This window comes from Phaethon lepturus, unplaced genomic scaffold (genome assembly GCF_000687285.1).
Source record: "Phaethon lepturus isolate BGI_N335 unplaced genomic scaffold, ASM68728v1 scaffold33846, whole genome shotgun sequence".
Taxonomy (NCBI): Eukaryota; Metazoa; Chordata; class Aves; order Phaethontiformes; family Phaethontidae; genus Phaethon; species Phaethon lepturus.
Window position 1 is genome coordinate 18200 of NW_010548894.1, and position 13035 is coordinate 31234.

General features: G+C 40.7%; 1 protein-coding gene across 2 annotated transcripts in view; it reads left to right on the forward strand.

Moving 5' to 3' along the window:
• Positions 1-200: 200 nt before the first annotated feature.
• TEC (tec protein tyrosine kinase) overlaps positions 201-13035 on the forward strand; it is a 31470-nt gene continuing 18635 nt past the window's right edge. Inside the window, exon 1 of one of the 2 annotated variants that reach the window (XM_010290122.1) lies at positions 201-481. In XM_010290122.1, coding sequence (XP_010288424.1) covers positions 344-481 — 138 coding nt within the window. In that variant the 5' untranslated portion in view covers positions 201-343. The remainder of the gene's footprint in view (positions 482-13035) is intronic. The other variant, XM_010290123.1, reaches the window with a different exon arrangement.

Below are 13035 nucleotides of genomic sequence, written 5' to 3' on the forward strand. Positions count from 1 at the left end.
CTGTTTGTCTGGAGTATGTTTTGGACTTCTCGCCCATAATTTCTGTGTCCCTTATTTCATTCCAGTCAGGTGCAGCTTTTGGCTTCCTGGGAACATGCCAGTGCAGCCCTCCCTGAGTAAAGCTTGAACTTTCTTGTCTAATAATTAACTTCTGTAAACTTCCAGATGCTTGGGGTGAGCTCCAGCTTTCTGTGTATTCGGGTAGTTTCATTTATAAGTAGAAGCTCTTTTTACTACAGAAATCTCCAGACCTGTGATGTGCTAAAGATGTAATGATTTTTTTCTTTCATCTTCACAGGAACTGATATTCAATGGCTAAAAACAGAGGTGGCAAGTGGCTGAAATGAATATGACTACTATCCTACAAGAGATTTTGATTAAAAGATCACAGCAGAAGAAGAGGACTTCACCGTTAAACTACAAAGAGAGGCTTTTTGTACTTACAAAGTCTATGCTAACATATTATGAAGGTCGAGCGGAGGTAGGAGGTGCAGATTTATACTATAGACTGGCTTTGTTCCTTTTTGCTTTGCTATACTATTGGCTTTTTTCCTAATGTATATCATACTATCAGGAGCGGCTGGGGGCAATGGCCATGGGTGTCAATGAACATGAGCTGCCATTTCTCTTTTCCCTTATATATAATGCACATTTAAAGATCTGATAACCTGTCTGGTAGTCAGTGTGAACTGGTTCTTAATCAGAGCAGTAGTACATAGCCAAGATTCCAGGAATAAGATAAAACAACTTTTTTAGATACTCCGAAGCTGATGTCTTTCTCACTACAGAGAGATGAAAGATCACCACTATCGCAATGTGGAGAAGAGGTAGAAAAACTTACAATCATAGTTGCTTGTGGCCACGTTTGCTGTGAAGGCCATTACTTTGTCTAGAAATTAACTGAATTTAAACACGAGAGAGTATAGGAGCAGTGCGTTGCAGACCAAATTCACTAGAGATGAGACCCATTAGAGCGGCTTGTCTAACCTGGTGGCTGAAATGAAGCTGGAAGCTGTTTGGTTTTGGCAGTGCTAAGTGTTCACTGCTGTTACCACTTCATGTAAATTCGGTTACATCAGAAGTCAATAGTGTGAACTAGGAAAATCCTGAGACCAGCACTTTTCAAATGAGCTCCAGACTTGGTTTCATCAAGAACACCTGGAGTGTCCCTGGAGTGCCCTGTCATAATGTTTAGTGCTGGGGGGTCAGATTTTCCGCTTAACTGAGGCTACTTTACAGATTTGTCACAATGCCGAAGGGGATTATAATGGCTGCAGTAGCTAATGGAGCACGCTCTACTCTCTGGGGAAGTCATTCAACAAATAAACTTAATGGAGGCAAGTCTGCAATCTCTTGTGTCAGCTGTCTTACCTCTGAAGAAAGAGGGTACAGGAGAGCTAAGGCTTGCTAAGCATGTTCCTCTGCCAGAGCTTGTGCTTGCAGCAAGACTGAGCTCACTTAACTATGCTCCAAGTCTTGTAGCTGCCATTCTCTGAATATAGCTTGGACACAGTTGAAGATTGAGGATGAGATTACAGAACCACAGAATGGTTGAGGTTGGAAGGGACCTCTGGAAGTCATCTGGTCCAACCCCCTGCTCAAGCAGGGCCACCTAGAGCCAGTTGCCCAAGACCATGTCTGGATGGCTTTGGAAAATCTCCAAGGATGGAGACTTCACAACCTCTCTGGGCAACCTGTGCCAGTGCTTGGTCACACTTACAGTAAAAAAAAAAAAAGATGTTTCATGATATTGAGGAGGAACCTCCTGTTTTGGTTTGTGTCCATTGAGTATTGTTCTGTCACTGGACATCATTGAGAAGACCATGACTCCATCTTCTTTATACCAACCCTTCCAACATTTATAGGCATAAGTAAGATCTTCCCTGTACTTTCTCTTCTCCGGTGTAAACAGTCCCAGCTCTCTCAGCCTTTTGCCATAGAGATGCTCCAGTCCCTTCACCTTTGTGGCCCTTTGCCAGACTTTCTTTGGGATGTTCATGTCTGTCTTGTTCTAGGAGCCCAGAACTGGACACAGGACTCCAGGTGTGACCTCATCAGTGCTGAGCAGAGGGGAAGGATCGCCTCCCTTGACCTGCTGGCAGTACTTTGTCTAACATAGACCAGGATACCATTAGCCTTTTTTGTAGCAAGGGCACATTGCTGACTCTTCTTCAACTTTGTGTCCACCAGGAGCTCCAGGTCCTTTTCTGCCAAGCTGCTTTCCAGCTGGGTGGTCCCCAACATATACTGGTGCCTGGGGTTGTTCCTCCCCACGTGCAGGACTTTGTACTTCTCCTGGTTGAGGGTCATGAGGTTCCTGTCAGCCCGTTTCTCCATCCTGTTGAGGTCCTTCTGGATGGCAGCATGACCCTCTGGTGTATCAGCCACTCCTCCCAGTTTGGTATCATTGACAAACTTGCTGAGGGTACACTCTGCCCCATCACCCAGGTCATTAAGGAAGATGTTGAACAGGACTGGACCCAGCACTGACCCCTTGGGTATGGCACAGGTTACTGGCCTCCAAATAGATTTTGTGCCACTGACCACCACCCTTCTGGTCTGGCAGTTCAACCATTTTTCAGTCCACCTTGGAATATGAATTTATATTTTTACTGACTGGGGACTTAAAATAAGTGTTTATTTTAGAATGCCTTTTTTTAAGAATACTTTTTCCCCCCAGAGAATAGATAGGTGGGGACTCAGAAGCCCTCCGAAACATGTCTTCTGTGCTTATCTTGTGCTAGCTCACATTTGGGTCAAATAGAAATTTAACAGGTTTTGCAGGTCTAGTTGCTGCCCTTTAAGAAGTTATGCTTCCAGCTTTCCCTTCCAGCTTTAACTTTCTCCTGCAGGTTAATGTTGTCTTGCTAAAATACCCTCCAGGAGCCTGAGTGGTGGATCTGTCTGAGAGGGGCTTTAAACTCTCGGCTTTATTTGCAGTGAGATGGAGCAGGGCTGCTCATAGTGCCCTCAGCTGTGGAGGCAGTGACTCCTTGAAATGTTCCAGTCTGAGATAAGGACTGTTGGGGTGAAAATAAACACTGTACTGATGCTAGCCCAGCGGTTTGCCACTGAAAGAGTGGTTCACCTCCCTCCTCCCTGTCCTAGCCTTTGCAGACCTCCCCCATCTGCTTGAATTGGTCCTGGCACTTCTCGGAATCCATGCTGCTCTGAAAAAACTTGCTAATCAGCAGAGAGATATTTGATCCGGATTTATTTTTGATGGATTAGTGTTCTGCTGGGTTAGCAAGCTGTGTTAGCTTGGTGCAGGATCTAACAAGCACCAGAGGCAGTGCCAGGTGGTGAAGGAGGACAGGATGCTCCCACTGTTGACATCAGCAGGTTGTTAAACTGGCTCAACTGTAACATAGCTTTCCAACCTCAAACCCTTTTCATTTTCACTGTTCCTCCCACTTCAGATTCTTTTTAACATTAATCAGCATTTTATTAACAATATTGTCTGAAAATGATGAGCTCTAATCTTAGAGGGGCACACTGAATATTTTTGTCAGCAATACTTGGTCTCCATTTAAAAAAACCAAAACTGTGTGACTAAGATCTTTGTGACACAGTGGAAGTTATTCCTTTGTGTCACTGGGCAATTGAAATGGAAAAAATTTGGGGGTTTTATGGTGGCTATAGACTTGTATTTACAGTAAAACAGTTACATATTCTGGCTGAAGTAATTTATGTAACAAGCAAAAAATCATTAGAGATTAAAATAATTCAGGTCCCTCTGAATAGTTGGAGGTTTATTGCTGAAATGAATGTGACTACTGTGTATGCTGGTTGAATTTAAAGTGTGACAGATGAAGGGATAGGTACGGACTGATCTCATTTCAGGCTTGGCAATATTCAAATCCCAGATGGGTAAGATAAGTGTGGAAATCCCAAGCCAGGGGATCCCGCACCCTCATTTTAATCACAGAACTGCAGTGGTATCAGTCTGCCAAGGGTGGCTGAGTTCTGCTCCTCTAGGCAAGTATATGATTCCCAGTGTGGTCATTGGCCAAACTGAAGTATTTTCTTTTTTTTTTTTTTTTCCATTTTAACTTCTATGGGAATTCAGTAGAGTGACTGCAGGAAGAACCCAGGGTTTGCGGTCGCGTGAGTAATCATACCACTTCTTCTTAAAAACAAGATTTAATTTAATCTCATTAACCGGATTAGTCAATACTCAAAGTCTAGGCAAGTTGGGATTGTAAATAAGGTGACAGAATTAGATGTTGGTTTGTCTGATGACCGAAGTGGAACATTTATGACAGCAGGAAGCAGTCAACCATAGCAAATGCTGTTCTTGTAAATGCTGCTGATTTAATTTACCCTGTTCTGTACAGCTGGTGGTGGGGGATCACTTGCTCTTTGACCAGAAACTGCACATTATGGAACTGCTCTTCTCTATTTTTCTCTGTCCTCTGTCTTGACAGAGTGCCATATACCTACTTGGAGCAATAAATGGTTATCTCATAAGCACAGCTACTAGCAACAGGGTAAAATCTTGTTTAAACTTGCTCGTAACCTATTTAAAACTTTTTATATGTGCTTTCAAGCAGTTCGGGCACCCTGTCATGGTACCAAGTGCTTACAGTGAAGCTGGAGCTGCACTGCTGCCATGAGGAGGAGAAATGTAGCTCCTGCACTTTGAAATATTGCTGGACTGTAGGTCATGGAGGAGGTGTGTAAACTATTGATGAAGCAGTAACTACAGAATCAGTAAAGAGGCTGAATTTCAAGACTGGTTTCAAACCACAGAAGACTGAGGAAGGAGAGTCCTGGTTTAGTTCACCTGTGCAAAGCTCTACAATTATGAGTAATGTCATGGGAAACTTGCTTTGTGTAGGAACCTAATAGGACTTGGCTTTGATGGCTTAACTTCTTCTGGGAATTATGCTGTTTGGAAAAAAAAAAAAATTGGGAAATGTATCACCTTAAGGTTGATTAAAAAGATGGACATTAAAAAGCTTGAAAATAAAGATACATTAGGAACTGACTTGCCTTAAGTATCACAGAGACAAATTTTCCATGTTGTCATGTTTAAGCTGGGATGGCTTCTGGTTTTGGTGTTTTTGGCATAAATTCTGTGAATTAGTAAGTGAAAGTGTTGGGGAAATGCCATTATTGCACTATTGTGCAATATTGGGCTAACAACAATTACAAAAATGTAAAAGGCTGAGTTAATGTTTTAATTTTCGTGAAGCCTTTAATGGTTTATCAGCTGTCATTGTTGGATGAGTATTTCTGTCTTTTTTTTTTTTGTCCTTAATGTTGCAGAAGTGGCTAACAGGATCTGAATGTGATGGATTTCATTTGCAACAAAGACAAAAATTTGCTGTAGTAAGAAATAACTGAAATGGCCTCCAAGCACAAATTATGAATGTATAAAAATAGGGAAGAATTAAAGTATCTTCCTATTCTGAGTACGGAGACGTACTGTAAAACTGAATATGCTACAGTCAGAAAGACTTAAGATATGTACAATGTTCTCAAATATGCGTTGTAGACTCACCAAGCCAGCTTTAAACAGACTTACGCAGGCAGCAGTAACTACAGCAGTTTGGAAGTGGGAGGTAGGCATTTTTGCACAAACTGGCCCTTGCTCTTGAGGATTCCTGCAGTATTCTTACTGGTGTCAGCTGGCATCACTGGTTGCAGTGTAACTTCTCCAGGTGGTCTGGTTGTATAGCAAAGGCACGTAGTACTCTAGTGTGAAATGTTTCATTAGGAAATCTCTCTCCAATTTTGTGTGATTTGAAAGCTCCGCATACTAATTCAGGTATGCTTCTGCTCATTTTCCTGAACTATTTTCTTCTAAGAAATAAAAAAAATGCTAATGTGTAGGAAACTAATAAGCGAAGTTAAACAATTTTGAAATAAACCTGCTTGTCTGAAAAGCAAATATTTAATGCGGTAATTAAAAAAAAAAAAAAAGCTCATTTGGAATGGTTTGTTGTATTTTTGACCAGCAAAAGTTTAGCTAAAGTTTTTGTATTACTTTTTCCAAATTGCTAATTTCATCTTGAAGGGAGTTCAGGTTTGAAACCCAAGGAGGCGTTTCTGGAAATAACTTCACATATGCATGGCCCTAGGTATGTTTGGCCAGTTTCTGTCAAAAGTGCCCTCATATCTTGCATATTTGACTTAAAATGCACTGGAGTTTATTTTCAAAGGTGTGGAGCATTCACATTTTCAGCTGACTGTTTGGAAAATCAAACCTTAGTGTTTATCTAGGAGTCTGCCGTATCACTGCAACTGGAAATACTTCAGTAAGTATCAGCTGAACAGTTGCGATGGAAAAGAATACTCGCTTTACAGTTCTACCAGTATGCCTGGTGGCTGGTGTCCCATAGTGCAAGTGCCCCACATAATCCTTTGCAGAGCGGTTTAGCTGCTGCAAAGAACAGCATCTTTTATTCCTCTTGTGTTGGCCAACAGGACAGACCACATAGAAGTATCATTCAAGCTACTGCGTCCACCAGAGTGGTCCACCAAGTACTCTTGATTTATTCTCTTTCTCCCTGTGTGGCAATAAGTTTTATTGTTGTGAATTCTTTTGGAGACATCTTTTCACCATTTATTAAGAAGCGGGAGAAGACGTGAGGGTAGATTATTGGCCCTAACTGGAGCAGGCGTTACAGAATAGCCGTGGTAGAAGGTAACACGTACTTCATGCGGACAGAGCATCTCACTTGAACTAAAAGTGCCACCAGACTGGAGGTTTTTGCCTAGCTGGCATTTTTAGCAAGGGAAATTCTTTGAGATGAGAGAAAGATAAAAACCGTAGGTGTTAAAGTACTTCTCGTCACTGGAGTAGTTGAAAGGAGCTGGTTTGCGCAAGTGAGATATCCTGATGGTTTGTTGGTTTGAAAAATTTCACGTTGATGTTTCTCATGAGTGTGGTGCTTCCACAAAGCTGGTGCAGATCCGGTCATGAGTTTATAAATCATTATCAATGTGTGGACTATTAGTATTCTCATATCTATTGGAGTTATGGAATGTTCCCTTTCACCTTTCGTGAAATTTCTCTCTCAGCTTGCCTAGCAGTGACGCTTTTTAGTTTGAAAGTGTGCTGATGTGTGTGGTTTGCTTACTGTCCTCCCACACACGGTGCAGCATGCTCGCAATAACCTTTCCAGCCCACGGAAACTTGCACTGACCTTGAGTGTGAGTTTATGAATGTGAAATCACTTTAAGCTTCAGCATCTTCATTGTTTGCTGTAAGACTGACGCTTTACAGCAATAAAGGCAAAATCCAATATAAATTATTTTCAAAAGATAGAGGCTAAATCCCGGTCCCCGTAGTTACCCTGTGCGTGTTTGGGTGAATGGGGGGGTCTGGTGTTAGAGGGAAGACAAAATGGGGGAGAGTCTGTGCTGCAATACCTGTTAGCTCTGGAGGGGGCTGCACAGAGGATATTAGGTGAGTGCTGTGCCTACCCCATTTATTAGCATGCAGAAACCATTTGCTTCCATAGAGAAAGCAAATAATAGCCCCAGAGGGAAAATGTTTAAGAGTCTTATTTAGAAGGATACTTCTGTGGAGGCGAGTAGAAGGTGGCTTTCTGATGAGCTGCTCTTGGGAGGTTGCAGGGAGCTCTTGTCGTCACTGCCAGTAGTGGTATTTGCCATCAGGATCAGACTTGTGTGAAAACTCTCTTGCATAAGCAGAAGAACTCTTACGACTAACAAAAACCAACCAGGATATAAATGCAAAAAGCAGATTAAAAACTTGACCATTCTTGGTGGCTGCTAATTTTGAAATTCTCTTCCTAAGGAAAAAAAGGTTGTTCTGCAAGAATTGTATTTGGCTCTTGTAATTTGAATAGAGAGGAGACAGAAGCTACTGAAATTACCGTGATATTTTAAGGAAGGAAAAATAGCTTTAAAAGCGCTGGGGCCCCCTCTAAAACTGCAAGTTTCAGGGTAAAAATGTGTAGCTTCATTGCAACACTAATCTTGTGCAAATACTTCCTTTGAAGCATAACATAGTTCTAAAAAGCTATGCTAGCTACTTTTCTTTTTTTAACAGAAGAATGTGTAAGAATTGTACTGTTGTTTATTGCTATAGTGGTTATCCTTTATTTTTAACCTAATTACCCTGATTTACATAGTTTGCTGAGTCATTGTATAGGCAATTTAATTCTTTATATACATGAAAGCACAATTCAGTATTAAAATGCTTCTTACCACTTCACTGATTACTCTTGGTTTTTAACGTAAGATAAATAACTTCTGAAATGAGTAGATTGGCAGAGCCATTTTTGTTCCAAGTCATCGGTAGTAATGATAGAGCTTTCTTAAAATACTTGCAAGTTTGCACAATAACTTTATTCCACTGGAACAGGACTCAGTTGGCTGCTGTTTCCCCTTTAGGAAACAGAAGTGGATATACGCTTCCACACGAATTGTACAAAAGTCCTTAGCTGTCCTTACTAGGAACATACCTTCACAACTGTCTCTAAGAGATGTTGTGGCTTTGGATCAGTTCAACTCTTACTGCTTAGCAATTTTTAATGGAATTAAATACATGGCCGGAAAAAGAATGTATCAGTTTTGAAAGTGCAGTCAGGATAGATTGTTTAAAATACACACACATGCTTTTATATATATATTTTACAGATAGAAAATTAAAGATGTAATAATTAACTTGTAACAGTGATTTTTCAGCATAAATGATATTGCTGAGCAAGTACAATGATGTTTTTACGAGTTATCCCACCCAGAATGATGCCCGTCACATCCATCTGGATAGAGAATATTGTGTTTGTACCTGTTACGGAAAACTAAAAAGTAAAAATATATGATGGAATAGAGGGCTTTTCAAACTTCTTTAAGATCTATATTTAAATGTTAACTCTTAATATGCGTAGACACCTTTTTCTGATTGTATATCTCCATAACGATTACAACCACTGCATCTACAGATTAACAGCATTAGGAAAATAGTTAATTTTAACTTCTGTTCTATGTAACTAGGTGCGAAGAAATCAAGACAGAGAATTAATTTTTTAAAATAGTTTTTTGCTCTTAGGCAGAACTACTGTATTGATGATGATCCGGAAGACCCCAAATATTGGCTGAAAACCCAAGAGAAGACAGATAACAGTAGGGACAGATGGGGGAATTTTAAGCAGGTACAAGTGGAAGCTGTTCAAATCAGAAATAAGTTAAAGCCATTCATGTGAAAATGAATGGAGGCAGCTTAACAGATGCATGGGAATGCTCACTTGAAAAGAGCAAGTCATAAAGAAAATTAAGTTGTAAAAGAAGTTGGTTATGTTGCAATAACGATTCCCTGTTCTTTATAACATCTACCAAAATGAAAGCGTGATATAATTACTGTAGATCCTTGTTTTATTTTTCTAGAAGAATTCTGGTGTTTGAGGTGAACAAATTAGACATAGTTGAAGTTGAAAAGCCTAGGCTGTGGTTGTTGAGACACTGACAAGGCATGGATGAGAATATTTACCTTATGACTAGACAGGAGAGGATGAATCTTAAAGGTGCTAAGAAGGAAGAGCTGGAAGATAAATGAGATTCTGGAAGGCTACAGAAGGCCTAGTTTTAAAGGAGTGCAGAGGAGAGGCTGAGAAACTGTAAGCTATGAAGGTAATTTCCAGAAAAGTGCTAGGAAAAACAGGATGGTTGAAAGTACCTGAACGACACCAGAATGGCACATCAGCCAATAAAGATTTGACAAGAACCAAAAAAAAACCCCAAACCTGAGACTTACCTATATTCTTTCTGCCATGGGGTAACAAGTCTCGTGGGTAGCAAAAAAGCAGCGGATACCCCGTGTGTTCATTTCAGTAAGGATTTTTTGACATTGCTGTGTGAGACGTTTTCAGATGTCAGCATTATAAATGACCTGTATAAACCTCCTGTAAATCTGATTGCAGAACACATGGGAAACTGGTACGGTGTTCAGCAGTTATTGGTGGCTTGTCTTCAGATTGAAAGGGTTGTCCTGTCTTGCATGTCAGTATTTTCACTAGTGAGGTTGTTGCTGAAACGCTTGCTGAAATAGCAGCTTGTTGAGTTGTCAGGTGACATAAAACTTGAAGGAGCTGCAAGTATTTTGGAAAACAAGTCTAGAAGTCAAAGTGGTATGTTGGGATTAGGTGTGTGATGGGTTTGGTTTGTTGGTTTGTTTTTTTTGTATTGTGCAGAATGTGATTCAGTGTGGACAAGTGCAAAAGGTAAAAGTTTAGGCAGGAACGCTGAAGCGTTCAAATACAGAATGGGATTAAGTAGCTAAGTGCCAGGCTGTCCCCAGCAGGACCTGGGTGACAGGATAGTGAATTATAAATTGGATATGCATCAATGATACCTTGTTGCTGGGAAAAGGGCAAATGTTACATTAGGATGGAAAAAAATGGGAATTGAATCCTTACAATCTGATGATAAGGCATCAGCTGCAGTGCTGCCTCTGGCTTGGGGCAGTAAGTTTCAAGGAAGTTTTGGACTTGTCTGTGAGATTCGGGACAGGAACAACAGGAAGGATGAGGGTCCCAAAAACCCAGACTGTGATGAAGGCTTGGTGGAGCAGCAAGTGCTTAAAGTGGAGAGATGGACTGGCGATGGACAGGAATCTTCAAAGACACACACACACATAAAAAAAAAGCCTCAGCTCTGTTGTTGTGACTTCATCATCTGAACCTTGAAAGAATAGGTAAAGCAGCTGGAACCTTGGCTAGGTGACCTCCTGGGTCCTGTCCTGTCTGGTCGCTCACCTGTGATGCACGTGGACTTGGGCTCTCTGCCCATCTTGGCTCACGTTGCCTGAGTGTAGTGTTCAGACAGCATGAAGGCTGTGTTAGAGGGGTGGCTGAATGAAAGGTGTCACTCGTGCTACGGACAGAGCGATGGCCCTGAGAGGGGAGAGGACAGGGCAGAAATGCTGCAGCTGGGCTGGGCAGACTCACAACTCCGTGAGGACTTCACAGAAAACTGGGAAGAGAAGATTTGTCTGAAAGAACCTGAAGCTATGTGCTAGTTATTTTGAAAGCTGGAAGGTTGTAGGTGATTGAGGGTGTGATATGGATGGAGGCCTGGCTGATTTATTTTGTGTCTTTTATTTATATTGTTGCCTCTCAATTGCAGGAGAAGAGTAAATTACAGATAATGTGTTGTAGTGATGGTTAGGAAGTAGCATCATGGAGTTGCTACTATGGAGAATTAGTCTTTTTGTGCTTTTTGGTCTTTCCAGTGCTGGTGACTGACATCTGCTGAGCAGCCAGGCAGCTCATTTCCTATTTTGCAGGACAGGATTTAAGACTTTCTCCTTCTCAGTTATGTTTGTATTTTTCCCCTTGAAATTCTTCCCAAGAGTCAGATCTTGGATCAGGTCAGACTAGATCAGAATAATAATCACCTCTTGCTCTTCGTCTCAATTCTAGCCATTTTGGAAAGGTGAACAGAAATGCTTGACACTTGCTTTTCTTAGATTAATAAAAAAATTGATTGAAAGGAAGCAGGGCATTCTTCAACATATTTGACACACTGGAAAATAAGGGCATGGAAAATGTGGCCATCTAACACCTAGCTACAGTAATTATGTTTGCATAATCAGTAATTGCTTGGGTGAAAATACCTCCCAAGGGGAACTGCAGCAGTATCCAGTGCTTCTTATTGCCAAATGGCAATGCTATTCAAACAAAAAAGCCAAAACCAAAAACCCAAAAATACCCTTACATTTGGCTCTGGAGCATATTCTACCAGAGAAGTACTCTACAGGGAATGTTGGGTTAGTCAGGCTTTTCTGAGGTTTTATGAAGTTGGAGAGCAGCTCCATGAAAGATGTCAGCAAAGCTGAGACCTCCTATACTTGTGAGAACACAAGTTCTGTGGGTCACATGCTGATGACCTCGGGATTTCCGACATGGGGATAAGCATGGGAGAAAGAAATAGTATGAACAACAAAGAGACAGGCAGCATGGGCAAGACAAAAATCTAGCTATTTCTTGACAGCTGGGCTGACTTCTGAGTTTTTACTGATTTTTTTTTTTTTCTTCAAATGGAATGTTCTTTGTATTGTTTAATCCCCCCAATGCCACTTCTCTGAGGGTAAGCAGCACAATATCTTCATCAGCAAAGAGGAAATACAGTGAATATCTAATAGTGCGAATATGGGCTGCTTAAGCTGTAAAGCTACTATGCTCAGCAGAGGAGTAATTCCAAGGGTACAGAGGATGAGCTGTTTGATTGTATACTTGTCTAACACTTAGGTATTTCTTGTCTTCCTGTATTCAAAGGTTTCTTTTAAAAGGGATTGTGTAATTATATATTTGTTTCATATTAGGCAATATAGGTCTAGTGTTATAACTTCCTGATATTACTGATACTACTATGCTAAATAATAGGAATAGCTTATTCTTTTTGCATTGCATGTGAACAAGACATATTGCCTGGACTGGCCATCCTCATTGTGAACAAGGAGCAGGGCTTCTAAAATTGTAAATTCAAGTTTTTGAAGTATAGGCAAGTATGAAATACATACAGCATTTTGAGAAGCTTTGTATAGTAGTTTCTGTAAACTCACTTCCCTTTTGTTATTTTCAGCAAGCAGATACATTTTGAAAAACAACAACAAACAACCTTTAGTGTGACTTTGAGGCATGTATTTTTATTTATTTGTTGTAGTATTTTTATACTTTTATTAATGTTCTAACCATGTTTCCTTCTATAGGCTTCCCTCTAGAGGCATATGTCTATCTTCAGAAAAGGGATGGACCAACCTTGATAGGTCCCTTGCGTTCACTGGTCTGTGGATTTTTTTTTTTTAATTCCTCCCTGCCCCCACCCCCCCCAAATCCTCTGTGAATACTTGTGTCCAATTCAGTCAGGATGCATAAATGTGCTGGTGAAATACTACTGTTTCTACAGTGAATATAACCTTTTTCTTCTATGTTAGACATCTTCCACCTCCAAAAACCACTGTGAAAATTGTCCTCCTATACCTCCTATGGTTTGACATCGCACAATTAGCCGTTGTACTAATCTTGTCTCTTTGCAGCAGAGATCACTTGTTGGAAAGAG